The 13001-nt window shown below is 45.9% G+C and overlaps 1 protein-coding gene across 3 annotated transcripts in view; it reads right to left on the bottom strand.

The window, feature by feature from the left end:
* The window catches only part of PDLIM7 (PDZ and LIM domain 7), a 155429-nt gene extending 144041 nt beyond the window's left edge, over positions 1–11388 (bottom strand). Inside the window, exons 1-2 of one of the 3 annotated variants that reach the window (XM_040344438.1) lie at positions 11277–11388; positions 10987–11091 (exon numbers count right to left, since the gene is read on the bottom strand). In XM_040344438.1, the coding sequence (XP_040200372.1) occupies positions 10987–11082 (96 nt within the window). In that variant the 5' untranslated portion in view covers positions 11083–11091; positions 11277–11388. Of the gene's footprint in view, positions 1–10986; positions 11092–11223 lie in introns of all 3 variants that reach the window. The other 2 variants (XM_040344436.1, XM_040344437.1) reach the window with 2 other exon arrangements.
* Positions 11389–13001: the final 1613 nt, after the last annotated feature.

The raw sequence follows: 13001 nt of genomic DNA, 5'->3' as shown, positions 1-13001 counted from the left end.
TTGGCAGATTCACCCCTAAGTATCATATTCAGATGGGGCAATCTGCAATATTGCTGAACAAGAGCAGTGAAAAAAAAAAAAAAAAAAAAAAAAATCAATAACTAAACAAGCCTTTTTTCAACCAGAGTACCCAGGCACCCAGGCATACTGGGGCGGTTTTCAGGCACTTGGGAATGGCATCCCATTCACAGTGTGACTTTTCACACTGGGACGGTGTGTTGGCAGGACATTACGAAAAGTCCTGCAAGCAGCATCTTTGGGGCGGGTTGGGAGCGCTGTATTTAGCGCTACCAAAACGCCTTGCCCATTGCAATGAATGGGCAGAGCTTTGAAAGCGCTGCAAAATAGGAGTATTAATCACTTTTCTGGGGGTAAAAACCGCCCTGCTAGCAACCAAAAAGCAACGCAAAAGCGCAGATAAAAGAGCGCTAAAACAAGCAGCGCTTTAGCGCTAACAGCCGGCCAGCCAGTGTGAAAAGGGGTCTTAAAGTGGTTCTCCACCCTAAAGTGGAGCCCCGCTGATCGGAACCCTCCCCCCCTCCGGTGTCACATTTGACACCTTTCAGGGGGGAGGGGGGTGCAGATACCTGTCTAAAGACAGGTATTTGCACCCACTTCCGGCCCGGCATTCACGGGCAAAAGATGGGCATTCCGTCACATCCCGTCACCCCCCCCCCCCCCCCGTTGTGTGCTGGGAACACTCGGCTCCCAGCCAATCGGCGGGCGCGGCGCGACTTGCGCATGTGCCGTAGGGAACCGGGCAGTGAAGCTGCAGCGCTTCACTTCCTGGTTCCCTCAGCGTGGATGGCGGGGGGAGCAGCAGAGAAACGAGCGATCGCTCGTCCTCTGCTGCGATCGGCGCTGGACTCCAGGACAGGTAAGTGTCCTAATATTAAAAGTCAGCAGCTGCAGTATTTGTAGCTGCTGGCTTTTAATATTTTTTTCCCATGGCACATCCGCTTTAAGGGATGCTGTGGCAAAACACCTCAAAATTGCCCAAACATTGTATGCAAGCCAGCGGGTGGATCAGGCCTGCCTTTTAGGTACACAAAGCCACAGGTTTACATAAAACACCTTTTTTTTTTTAATCTTTACTTAAAGTGGAGGTTCACCCTAAAAACTAATTTTTAACATTAGACTAAGCATAGTAAGGGCATTTACTTTCGGCAGGTCTTTTTTTTTTTCTCCATACATACCTTTATATTCCGATTTGGTCCAGGGCTTCCGCGTTCTGATGACTCCGGGACTGGGCGTTCCTATCCCTGCCTCAGGGTTCCGATGACTGCGGGACTGGGCGTTCCTATCCTTCGGTTCGATTATTGACGGCTTGTGAAACAGGTGACCTGTCGCACAACGCGCGTCACCAGATTTCCGGAAATAGCCGAGCTGCGAGTCGGCACTATACGGCGCCTGTGCCCGCCGTGTAGAGCTGACTGCGCAGGCGCCGTATAGTGCCGACTCGAATATAAAGGTACGTACGGAGAAAAAAATAAAAATACCTGCCGAAAGTAAAGGCCCCTACTATGCTGGCTCTGCTAGATTTAATGGTAAAAAAAATTTTTTGGGTGAACCCCCGCTTTAAGGTATGCTTGACGGCTTGTGAAACGATTGACGGCTTACACAAAGTGGCATAATATCACACACATCGACCAACAACATCAAATGAAAGGCTTTAACAATAATGCTTCAAAAAATGCTAAGTACATTAATGACATAGCAGTCCAGTTTCCAATACAGTGTCATGGTCAGGAAACTGTGGTCTAAAGACTCCACAACAGATATATCCTGTACGTTAATCTGAACCGCGGTGAGAATCACCTCAACTGAAAAGAGGGTTAATGTTATTGGACCATTAAATAAGAACCATAGGGAGTAAGAATAACAACCTCAGAGGCAGAACACTCTTATCGATGGCTAACAGGCAATGAGCCACTGCAATCCCCGGGGACCAAAACTAAACATTGTACCCGATTGTGACTCTTAGGCTGCATTCACACCTGAGCGTCGGTCGTTCGGTCGTTTTTTTCCGGCGTTTTGTCGCGCGTATTCATGCTTATTTGCACGTTTGCATACAGCGTCGTCCGACATTTTTGTACTTCGACGTTTTTTATTTTAGCCAATAGGAAAAATTATCATCTTTTCATCACTTGTTGCTATGTTGGTAGATTTTTTTAACCTTCTGCCTGGGTGAAATGTTCTATTGATTAAAGCGACAAAACGCCCGTAGCAAACGCTCGTTGTCGCGCAAGTCGCTTGAATCGAGCGTTTCCATTACTTTCTATGGGAAATGGAAACGCTCAAATACGCCCAAACCGCCCGATACGCGCGACAAAAAAGGGTCCGGAACTTGTTTCAGCTTCAGGCGTTCGGCGTGCAGATGTGCAGATGTGTAGCCCCAGTGGAAAAACGCAAACCGAGAGAATTTTCTCTTTTTTAGATAGAGCAACATTTTAACCTTGCAGCGGTCAGCACCCTAAGAGCCAGTTCACACAGGGCGGCCTGTCAGGCGACACACCTGTCAATGCCTACGTGTGTTAGGACAATTGGGCTAACATGGAGTCCAACGCTAAGCTAGTCAAACGTCCTTAAAAGTGGATTTTTGATGCCCAATGTTCAAGAGGCCTGGTAGGCGTCATACGATGCAGATAAAACTTTCTAGTAAAAGGTGACAAGTTATCCTGTCTACTCCCAGGAAGGCTGTAAATGCAGTGACTCATGTATATCATTAGTCTGTGCATGTGTCTGCGAGTGCCTAAAGACACACCTGTCACTACTCCTTTATCTATTCATGTATGCTACAGGAGACTATGCAACTATGCTAGTGGCGTTTTGTGACCAAGTATAGATTCTCGACATTCTTTCTACCAAACTGTTGATTTTGTAACAAACTTGATTTTGCTGCTCTGCTTTTTTTCATAGAATATTATCAGTAAATAGTTAGTTAAAAAAAAAACAAGGGGCGTTTAAATAATTTTTCAATGATGATCGTATTTTTCACAGTACATACACAACTTCTTAATTGATGTATAAGATTTACAGCACTAAATAAAATGTTGTAGACTGATGTGTTTGGAGAAAGACAAAGAGCACTTTGATATTCAGGTGTGATCTCAGGCATGCCAGTCGGCATTTTATCTAAACACTAGCCACTGCATTGGGCGACTATTCAGGGCAGAATGATAGAAGTAGTCAGTTTTGGCTTTAGTCTGCAATATCTGTAAATGTAATACAGAAAAGTCAGCACCAGTAGCAGGTCCAAAAGGCACAGGCTAGGTCTCCGGTGCCCAACTTGCGGCCTGAGGGCCACATGTGCCCCTTTGGTGTTTGAGGTGTGGCCCTTGGGCCCTAGTAGTAAACAGAGGGAGCATTGATTTGTAGAGAGTCCCTTAAAGTGGTTGCAAACCTAATGCCGCGTACACACCATCACTTTATGCGATGTAAAAAAACGACGTTTTCTGTGAAGTAAAAAACGACGTTTTTGAAACTTCAATTTTCAAAGACGAAGTTGCCTACACACCATCGTTTTTTCACAATGCTCTAGCAAAGCGAGGTTACGTTCACCACGTTTTACCATTGAAGCTCGCTTCATAACTAGCTTCTGGGCATGCGCGGGTGTAAAAACGTTGTTTTAAACGTTGTTTTTTGCTACACACAATCAATTTCTGTGAAGTAAAAAACGACGTTTTGAAAAACGACACATCATTTTTTTTTGTCGTTTTTCACAAGACATAAAACGACGTTTTCCCCCACACACGATCATATTTAAAAACGGTCGTTTTTTTTTCATCACATAAAGTGATGGTGTGTACGCGGCATCAGATATTAAATATGAACAAAGATTTCCCTCTATAGCAGTGATGGTGAACATTGGCACCCCAGATGTTTTGGAACTACATTTCCCATGATGCTCAACTACACTGCAGAGTGCATGAGCATGATGGGAAATGTAGTTCCAAAACATCTGGGGTGCCAAGGTTCACCATCACTGCTCTATAGTGTGTACTTGTCTCAATTAGGAGCACTAATAAGTGTCTTAATCTCTGCTGCTTCGTTCCTCTGCTATTAGTATTAGTCACTTTAAACAGGTTTTCCTGACACCAAGAGAAAGAAGGTGACAGGGGAGGAAGCTCCAGCACACAGCCTGTGATTGAAAGGCTCACCTCTGTTCCTGTGTGAAGTGTGTGGGGGGGGTGTCCTTTCCCTCCAATCACTGAGCTCCTCACTGAGCTCTGCACAGTGTAACTTCAGCTCTCTGCCCCTTTTTTTCTACACTCTCAGACAAGCTTTATAAATTCAGCACTTTGAATAGCTGTAGAGAAGAGAATACTGCACATAAACAGGTACAACTTATGTAGGAGGATTTTTTTTAATCTCTGTGTATCACCTGAGGCCAGTCACTTCACTGACTATATGGAAGGGTAGTAAAGTCAAGTTGTTTAATGCGACATGTCCCTAGTCTCTGATGGTCTCCTATAGCATGACTTCAGTCTCTAACCACTCCAGTAGAACAAGCTCTGACCATTTCTTCTAGTAAGGCCACGTTCACATATGTGCGATGACATGCGACTGTGACCGGCTCTCAATGGAGCCGGTACACATCTGCCCTGAGCGGCCACAGTGTGAATTCCAAAAGGGTTCTGTGCGTTTTTGGGTCCAGTTCGGGTGCAAATTCAGGCAAAAATTGTAACCTGAATCAAACCTGAACAAATGAACTGGAACGCCCCGGACCACAGGCTGGAAATATATGTGAACCCAACCTAAGTCTTCAGTCTGTAATGCCGCGTACACCACGATTGGAATTTCCGACAACAAATGTTCGATGAGAGCTTGTTGTCGGAAATTCCGACCTTGTGTAGGCTCCATCGAACATTTGCTGTTGGAATTTCCGACAACAACAATTTGAGAGCTGGTTCTCAAATTTTCCGACAACAACTTTTGTTGTCGGAAATTCACATCGTGTGTACACAATTTCCGATGCACAAAATTCCACGCATGCTCAGAATCAAGCAAAAGAGCCGCACTGCCTATTTAATTTCATTTTTCTCAGCTCGTCGTACGTCTTGTATGTCACCGCGTTATTGACCTTTCGGAATTTACGACAACATTTGTGCGACGTGTGTATGCAAGACAAGTTTGAGCCAACATCCGTCGGAAAAAAAAATCCACGGTTTTGTTGTCGGAATGTCCGATCGTCTGTACGCGGCATAACAGTTATCTGTAGCATTACATGTAATACCTTTTATATGTGGCCCTTTGGAGACATTAGGGGCCACATTTGAAACTCTCCTAACCTGGCAGCCACTGGGATAAGTCTTCAAACCTCATCTAGCCATGTAAGCACCGTGATGCAACTACAGACTATCATACAACAAGAAAAAAGTATGATGGAACCAAATTGCAGCAGTCTAAATATGATTGTACCCCTATTTCTCACTCCCCCCCCCCCCCCCATACATAACCCAAGCACACTGCTCTTGTCTGGGCAGGACCTCCCCCGAAACAAACACAAGGGCAGAGCAAAATGCTTAGCGTGAAGGGAAATGATTGTCTGAACATGGCACAGAAGCAAAATCAACACAGTTAGGAACAAAAGCCGCCCCACCCAGGGAGGAGGGTGTGAAGTGAATGTCAGAGACTCAAGCTTTTCAGCCCCCCACCAAGTTACTCCAAACTAAAAAAAAAAACTAGAGTGACCTGTGAACATAACATCAGACCTCCACCCATCGTTCTATAGTTATCACTGACGCCCATCCAGCTGCCTAGAGTCACATACCGCCTTACACGTCAGTCTCTGAGCTTCAGGCTACTAATACCAAGACGGAACCTGTTCCCAAAAAGGCAGCGAGCCGCTAGAATGTCTCCAGAGCAGCCATGGCTAACCCTGGGCTCTCCAGCCATCACCCCACTACAAGTCTCAGCAGGCCCTGACAATAGGCCTCCAAAAGTTGCAGTGGGACCAAAAATCAAACATTCACATTGGGAAGGATTTACTAAACAAGGGAAGTTGCACCTTGCAAGAGAATTTTCCCCAGAGCTCAGTGAAGGTGGTGAAGTTTCACTTTTTAGAAAATACCCAATCACACACACACAAGAAGAATACGGAGAGAAAAGGGTTTTTTCCTGCATATAACTGAATGATGGAAGTCGCCTCACTCATGACTAAAGCTGGCCATAGATGGAGAGATTTCCTTTCCTTCAATGGGTTGCAAGAAAGAAAATTGCTTGTTCCCCCCCCATCAAATAAAGTTGGTGTTGGTGGGGGGGGGGGGGGGGTCCCTACTGCGGATCTATGGTGTTATCCTGGCTGGGACGGAGCGATGTCGCATAACAAATCGCACAAGTGTGAATGGAGCCTAAATCAACCACATGGTCTTCATCTACTGTGTTGATGGGGAAATCCCTCCCACGAAGCTATTGTGTTCTCCTGGTGGGGGGGCGCTGGCAATAATCGCATGCAAAATACAACATGTACCCAAGTTGGTCGAGCGATCAGCCTGTCAAATCTCAGCTGGTCCCTGCTGAGTCAGGCCGAGATTTGTACCATTAATGACCGGCTTAAGCTCTGGAGATATTGCCTTGCAATGTGAATAGCCTATTTGACTTTAGTAAGGCTACATTCACATTAGCGCGTCTCCAAAGTTGCGTGATTTACAGGGCGACTTTGGAACGCGACCCCTGTTGCAATTTTGATCGAACTTTACATTCTATGGGTCAAAGTCGCATCAAAAGTTGCACCAAAGTGTTGCAATCACCTTTTTTCTAAGGCCCCTTTTACATTGAGGCGCATGTCCAGGGCGGCTGCGGTGTGAATCTGAAAAGGGTCCTGTCCGTTTTTCGGTCCAGATCAGGTGAAAATTCAGGGAAAAAGTTGCACCAGAGCCGCTGAACACAAACGCACAGGACACTGGACTGCAAACCGCAGCTGGACCTGTGTGAACCAAGCCTAAACCAACCACATTGTCTTCATCTACTGTGACTATGTTGATAAGGGGAATCCCCCCCACTGAGCTATTGTGTTCTCCCGATGGGGGTGCTGGAAATAATCGCATGAAAAATCGGACATGCTAGTTGTAACCAAGTTGATCGATCAGGAACACTCAGCCTGCCCATACATAGTTTGAATCTGAGCTGGTCCCTGCTGAACCGTCTATGGCCGGCTTAAACTATGGGGAAAATTCCCTTGCAAAGTGCTACTACCCTTTATATCTATATAGCGTCAACACAGTGCCAAGAAAACAGAAACTTTTGTACCATCATTACGAGACCTGAGGCTAGCCCTATACATTATCACGTGTGGAACTACATGTTCCAGCGTGCCGATCTTTCAGCTGGGTCCCCATCTTGTACCCTACAGTGTATTGCCAAGCAGAAATCTACATTACTCGCAGCATCAGCTGTTCCATATCAAAACGTAAGTTGCCTACAGTTTTTCTTTCCTGTAAAACAGACAGACCCCCCCCTCCTTGTATGTCATGGAAATAGGAATCTCTGCTTCAAGGAATTCCTGTCATGAAACAGGATACACACATTCTATTTTTCTTGCAGCATTCCTATTAGTGGAACTTTTACAACGTTTAACCCAGTGCTTGCTAAAGTGTCCCGGGATGCAGAGCACCGATCAATCGGACATGATTAACAACAGCAAACTTTACAGCCAGTGGGCCATCTCTATCTCTAAGCTCTGGTTCACACCGATGCCATTTGGCATGGCAAATTGCCAGCAATGCAAGCGTCTGAATCGGTGCGACGCCATATTTGCAGCGCCGCACAGATTCCCAAAAGTAGTTTCTTTGGCGATTTTGGGGTGCGATTTCCATTGACAACTGTGCAAAAACCTACGCAGATGTCTCTGAAATCGCCCCCGAGGTCGGAGGCTCACATGCGGGATGAAATCGTGCGAGTTCACCTGAACTTGCATGATTTCATTGCCGCAGTCAGTGTGAACCTGGGCTTAAAGTTGTCTGTCCCCAGGAAACCTTCAAGGTCATTCTCAGGTGTGGCTTAAGCGGGCCACACGCGGCTTGAATTTCGGGTCGCGGCAAAATCGCCTGGTTTGAATAATAAAAAATAAAATAAAAAAATAAAAGCAGACGCACTATAGAGTTCATTTACTAAAACTGCAGCGTACAAAATGTGGTGCAGCTGTGCATAGAAACCAATCAGCTTCCAGGTTTTATTGACAACGCTTAATCTTGCCATACATTATATCATTTTCATGTTCAATTTCCTTTAGATTTACCTTCAACTATGTAGCGCAAGGAAATAAAGAAAAGAGGGTGCAACAGCCTTGTGCATTATCCTTTGAAAATTTGTATTTAAAAAAGAAAAAAAAAAATTATATATATATTATTAAAATTATTATATATATTATATATTATTATATATTATTAAATTAATTAATTATTAAAAACTACTCACAAGCATGTGAAAGAAAACCGCAATGTGAACGCCTTAAGGCGTTCACATTGCGGTTTTCTTTCACATGCTTGTGAGTAGTTTTTTTTTTTTTTTTTTTTTTTAATAAAACTTATCAAAAGGATAATGCACAAGGCTGGTGCGCCCTCTTTTCTTTATTTATTTTGTCTATCCTGGAGCGCAGCAAGGCCTGAGACATTATCCATCACGAACTATAAACCACCCAATTAACACACTTGTGCGCAAGAGTATTTCTTTACTATTTAAAAAAATAATAATTATGTAGTGCAAGAGCCTGTGCCTGATTGCATACAAATTTAAAGTATTTAGGTTTGACCTCATATTATATGGTTTTGGTAAATCTAAAGGAAAATCTGTATAATGTATGGCCAGGCTTAACCGCTTAGCGACCGCCCCACGCAGATGTACTGCGGCAGGGCAGACGATCTGTGCCAGATCACGTGGCTGGGGCACGTGCGCGCCGCCGGCAACCCGCTCCCGCTGTCTGCCGGGACCTTACGATCGTTTCTGGAGATCAGCAGGTCTGCCTGTGTAAACAAGGCAGATTTCCATTCTTTGAGAAGGGAAGACAAAGACCATGGCCCGGATTCAGATACATTTTCGTATCTATCGGCGGGCGTAACGTATCTCAGATACATTACGCTGCCGTAACTTAGGGCGCAAGTTCCGTATTCAGAAAGAACTTGCGCCCTAAGTTACGGCGGCGTAGTGTAAATGTGTCTGCGTAAACCCGCCTAATTCAAATGTGGATGATGTGGGCGTGTTTTATTTAAATTACTTGTGACCCCACGTAATTGACGTTTTACGAACGGCGCATGCGCCGTTCGTGAACGTTTCCAAGTGCGCATGCTCCAAATTACGCCGCAAACTGTCAATGCTTTCGACGTGAACGTAACTTACGTACAGCCCTATTCGCAAACGACTTGCGCAAACGACGTAAAATACGACGCTGTTCGTTCGTTTCCGACGTCCATACCTAACATGACTTACCCCTGCTTTATGAGGGGTAACTTTACACCGGAAAATGCCTTACGTAAAAAAATGCGCCGGGCGGACGTACGTTTCTGAATCGGCGTATCTACCTAATTTGCATATTCGACGTGGAAGTCTAGGAAAGCGCGACCTAGCGGTCAGCGTCAATATTGCACCCTAAGATACGACGGCGTAAGAGACTTACGCCGCTCGTATCTAAGGCAACATTGAGGTGTATCTGATTCTATGAATCAAACGCCGAGATTCGACGGCCCGCACTTAGAGTTACGACGGCGTATCTGGAGATACGCCGTCGTAACTGCTTTCTGAATCCGGGCCCTTGTGTTTCTGCTAATGGCCCATACACACGATCAGAACATAAGACGATAGATCCCCTCTTTGTATTTTGCTAGTCGTATATCAAGAATGAAGAGCTTACAAGAGTAACAAACTTTCTCATACAACAGAATAAAAAAAATCGGAAGTGATGTCATGTGTTGTAGTGTATTAGTGGACGACTAAACGAAAATCAAATCAAAATTAAAAAGAAACATTTTCATGCTTGTTCGATTGGATAATATCGGATGAACTGTCGTGATCGGCTCTGGAAAGCCCTGTACCAATGATCTGATTATCGTACAATCGCTTGGAAAGTGTTATTTTTCGTACGATTTTTGCATAGTGTGTATGGGCCATAAGCAGGAACACCGATCTCTGTCTTTCCACAGTGATTAAACAAACACACACTTAGAAATCACTCCCAGGGAGCACAGTTAATCCTTTGATCACCCCTGATGTTAATCTCTTCCCTGCTAGTGTCATTAGTACAGTAACAGTGCATTTTTTTTAGCACTGATCACTGTATCAGTGTCACTTAGTGTCGAATTTGTCCACAATGTCACACTCCTGCTTTTAAAAAAATAAATAAAATAAAACACTGATCGCCACCATTACTAGTAAAAAAAAAGAAAACAAATCTATAAATCTATTCCATAGTTTGTAGGCGCTATAACGTTTGGGCAAACCAATCGATATACACTTACTGGAATTTTTACCACAAATATATAGAAGAATACATATTGGCCTAAACTGAGGAAGAAATACATTTTGTTTTATTGTGTATGTTTTATCAAAATTGTCGGCCTTTTTTTGTTTCTACAGCAAAAAATAAAAACCACAGAGGTGATCAAATACCACCAAAAGAAAGCTTTATTTGTGTAAAAATAAAAAAAAAGAAGGGGGGGTCATAAAATTGAAGCGACCACGCAATTGTCTGTTAAAGTAACGCCGTGCTGGATCGCACATGGTTAATCGAAGAAGCTGATTGGCTACCATACACAGCTGCACCAGATTTTGCACTCTCCAGTTTTAATAAATCAATCCCAGTTAGCGCAGCCAATCAGATGCAGTCACCGTAGGCGTATTCTGACAGCTAGCGACGAGGCGATTCGTCCACCCACGCCGTGGATGGAGGAATCGATCGACTTCCAGCTTTTCAGAGGGAAGAGAGTCACACAGCAACAGAAATGTAATGATTGAGCGGTTGCCAAGCAGAGAAGTAGGATAAGAGGCACTCACCCGGGAGATGGAGAGCGGCATGTTAAAGTCCTTTCCCCCCTGCAATCTGAAGCCCCATGGGGCCGGACCATCCAGAGTCACTTTGTATTCCTCCATGTCACCAATCTGCACACAAGAAAGAAAAGAGAGTGAGACACTTTCCAAGGGGTGACCTGAGCAGTAAACATTTGCAGCAGTGCTAAAGTTTAGTATAAAGCCCCCCTCCCCCCTCCCATAGAAAGGTACAAGGTGACCCACTAGCAGCGCCTAGGACAGCTCCATACACCTCACACTGTCCCCCTGAGTCTCACCCAAGGCTGCAGGCGGAAGAAGGACAAGCTCTGAGTCCTGCCAGCTCTCCCCGGCTCCCAGTCTATATAAGGAGTGTAAGATGACACCCGGGCCGGGGCCGGGGGATCCAGGGAAATGAATCATGCTTTGCTTTGGGAGGGACCAGGGCTGGAGCGCAGACATTCCCAGCTCCTAACAAGGGGGAGTTTATAGAGAAGCACATTCCTCACACGAGCCGGCTTCTTCACACACACACAGACACGGACCCTCACTGCCTGCCATGGCACGGGGGCTGCTGACTGAGGGAGGCCGGCCTGCCAAAAAATGCCAGTCAGTTCAATAAAAGTTCACTTTCCCTCATGGTTTTACACAGCCTGCCCCGAATGGGGAATAAGCTGCACATGGACCATGCACTAAGGATGCCAATGAGCTGACAAATACTAACTAGGAGTCAATATTTGTATCAGCCTGAGGAAACCAAGGAAGATACATCCATTTTTAATGGCGCATTTACCAAATAATATCATTTCATACACAGCGACTTAGTGCCGTGTAGCACTGGGGTCCTTGGTCTGAATTCCAGTCAGGACACTACCTACCTGCATGAAATGTGCATTCCTCCCTGCACTTGTGTGGGTTCCCCCCACCCACACACACACTTCAGGCTGGGGTCACACTATTGCCGCATGCGGCTCGCAGCAGGTGGTCCGGCGTGTCTCCGTTCACCGTTTCAGGTCCAATTTTAGCTCGAATTTTAGGGCTCAAACGGACCAAAAGACGCACAGGGCTCTTGTGCAAATTCACACCGGAGCCGCAGCGGAGATATGTAAACCGGCTCCATAGAGACCCGGTGTTCGGTCAAATTAGCCAACTGGGCAGAAACTCAACCACGTCACTTCCAGTTTCTTTAAACCAGCAGTAAAACTCCTTTCACACTGGGGCGGTTTGCAAGCGCTATTGCGCTAAAAATAGCACCTGCAAACCGACCTGAAACAGCGGACGCTGTTTCTCCAGTGTGAAAGCCCGAGGGCTTTCACACTGGAGCGGTGCGCTGGCAGGATTAGAAAAAAAAGTCCTGCTACCCACATCTTGGGAGCGGTGAAGGAGCGTTGTGTATACCGCTCCTTCACAGCTCCTGCCCATTGAAATCAATGGGACAGCGTGGCTATACCGCCGGCAATGCGTCTCTGCAAAGGCACACTGCGGGCGATTTTAACCCTTTCTTGGCCGCTAGCGCAGGGTAAAACCACCCCGCTAGCGGCCGAATAGCGCCACAAAATTAGCGGTAAAGCACCACTAAAAATAGCGCCTCTTTACCGCCACCGCACCTCCCGCCCCAGTGTGAAAGGGGCCTTAGGGTACTTTCACACAGGGGCGGGGGGAGCGTTGGCGGTAAAGCTCCACTAGTTTTGGCAGCACTTTAGCATCGTTTTAGCGATGTTAAAAGCGCCCCACTAGTGGCCGAAGAAAGGGTTAAAAGCACCCGTGTTGCGGTGCTGCCGAAACGCTTTGCAGGTGCTTCTGCATCGCTGCCCATTCATTTCAATGGGCAGGGCATTTTGGGAGTGGTGTATACACCGCTCTACAACCGGACCCAAAGATGCTGCTTGCAGAACTTTTTTTCACATCCCACAAGCTCACTGCAATGCATGAATCTATCCATTTTGCATATAGGTGGGTGGCAGGAATAGAGGGGGCAGTGCCCGTGCGCCCTTAGTGCACAGGCTGCCCCTGCCCCAGTGTGA

This window comes from Rana temporaria, chromosome 3 (assembly GCF_905171775.1).
Source record: "Rana temporaria chromosome 3, aRanTem1.1, whole genome shotgun sequence".
Classification (NCBI taxonomy): domain Eukaryota; kingdom Metazoa; phylum Chordata; class Amphibia; order Anura; family Ranidae; genus Rana; species Rana temporaria.
The sequence above is the reverse complement of the archived record's forward strand: the minus strand, read 5'-3'. Positions and strand labels throughout refer to the sequence as shown.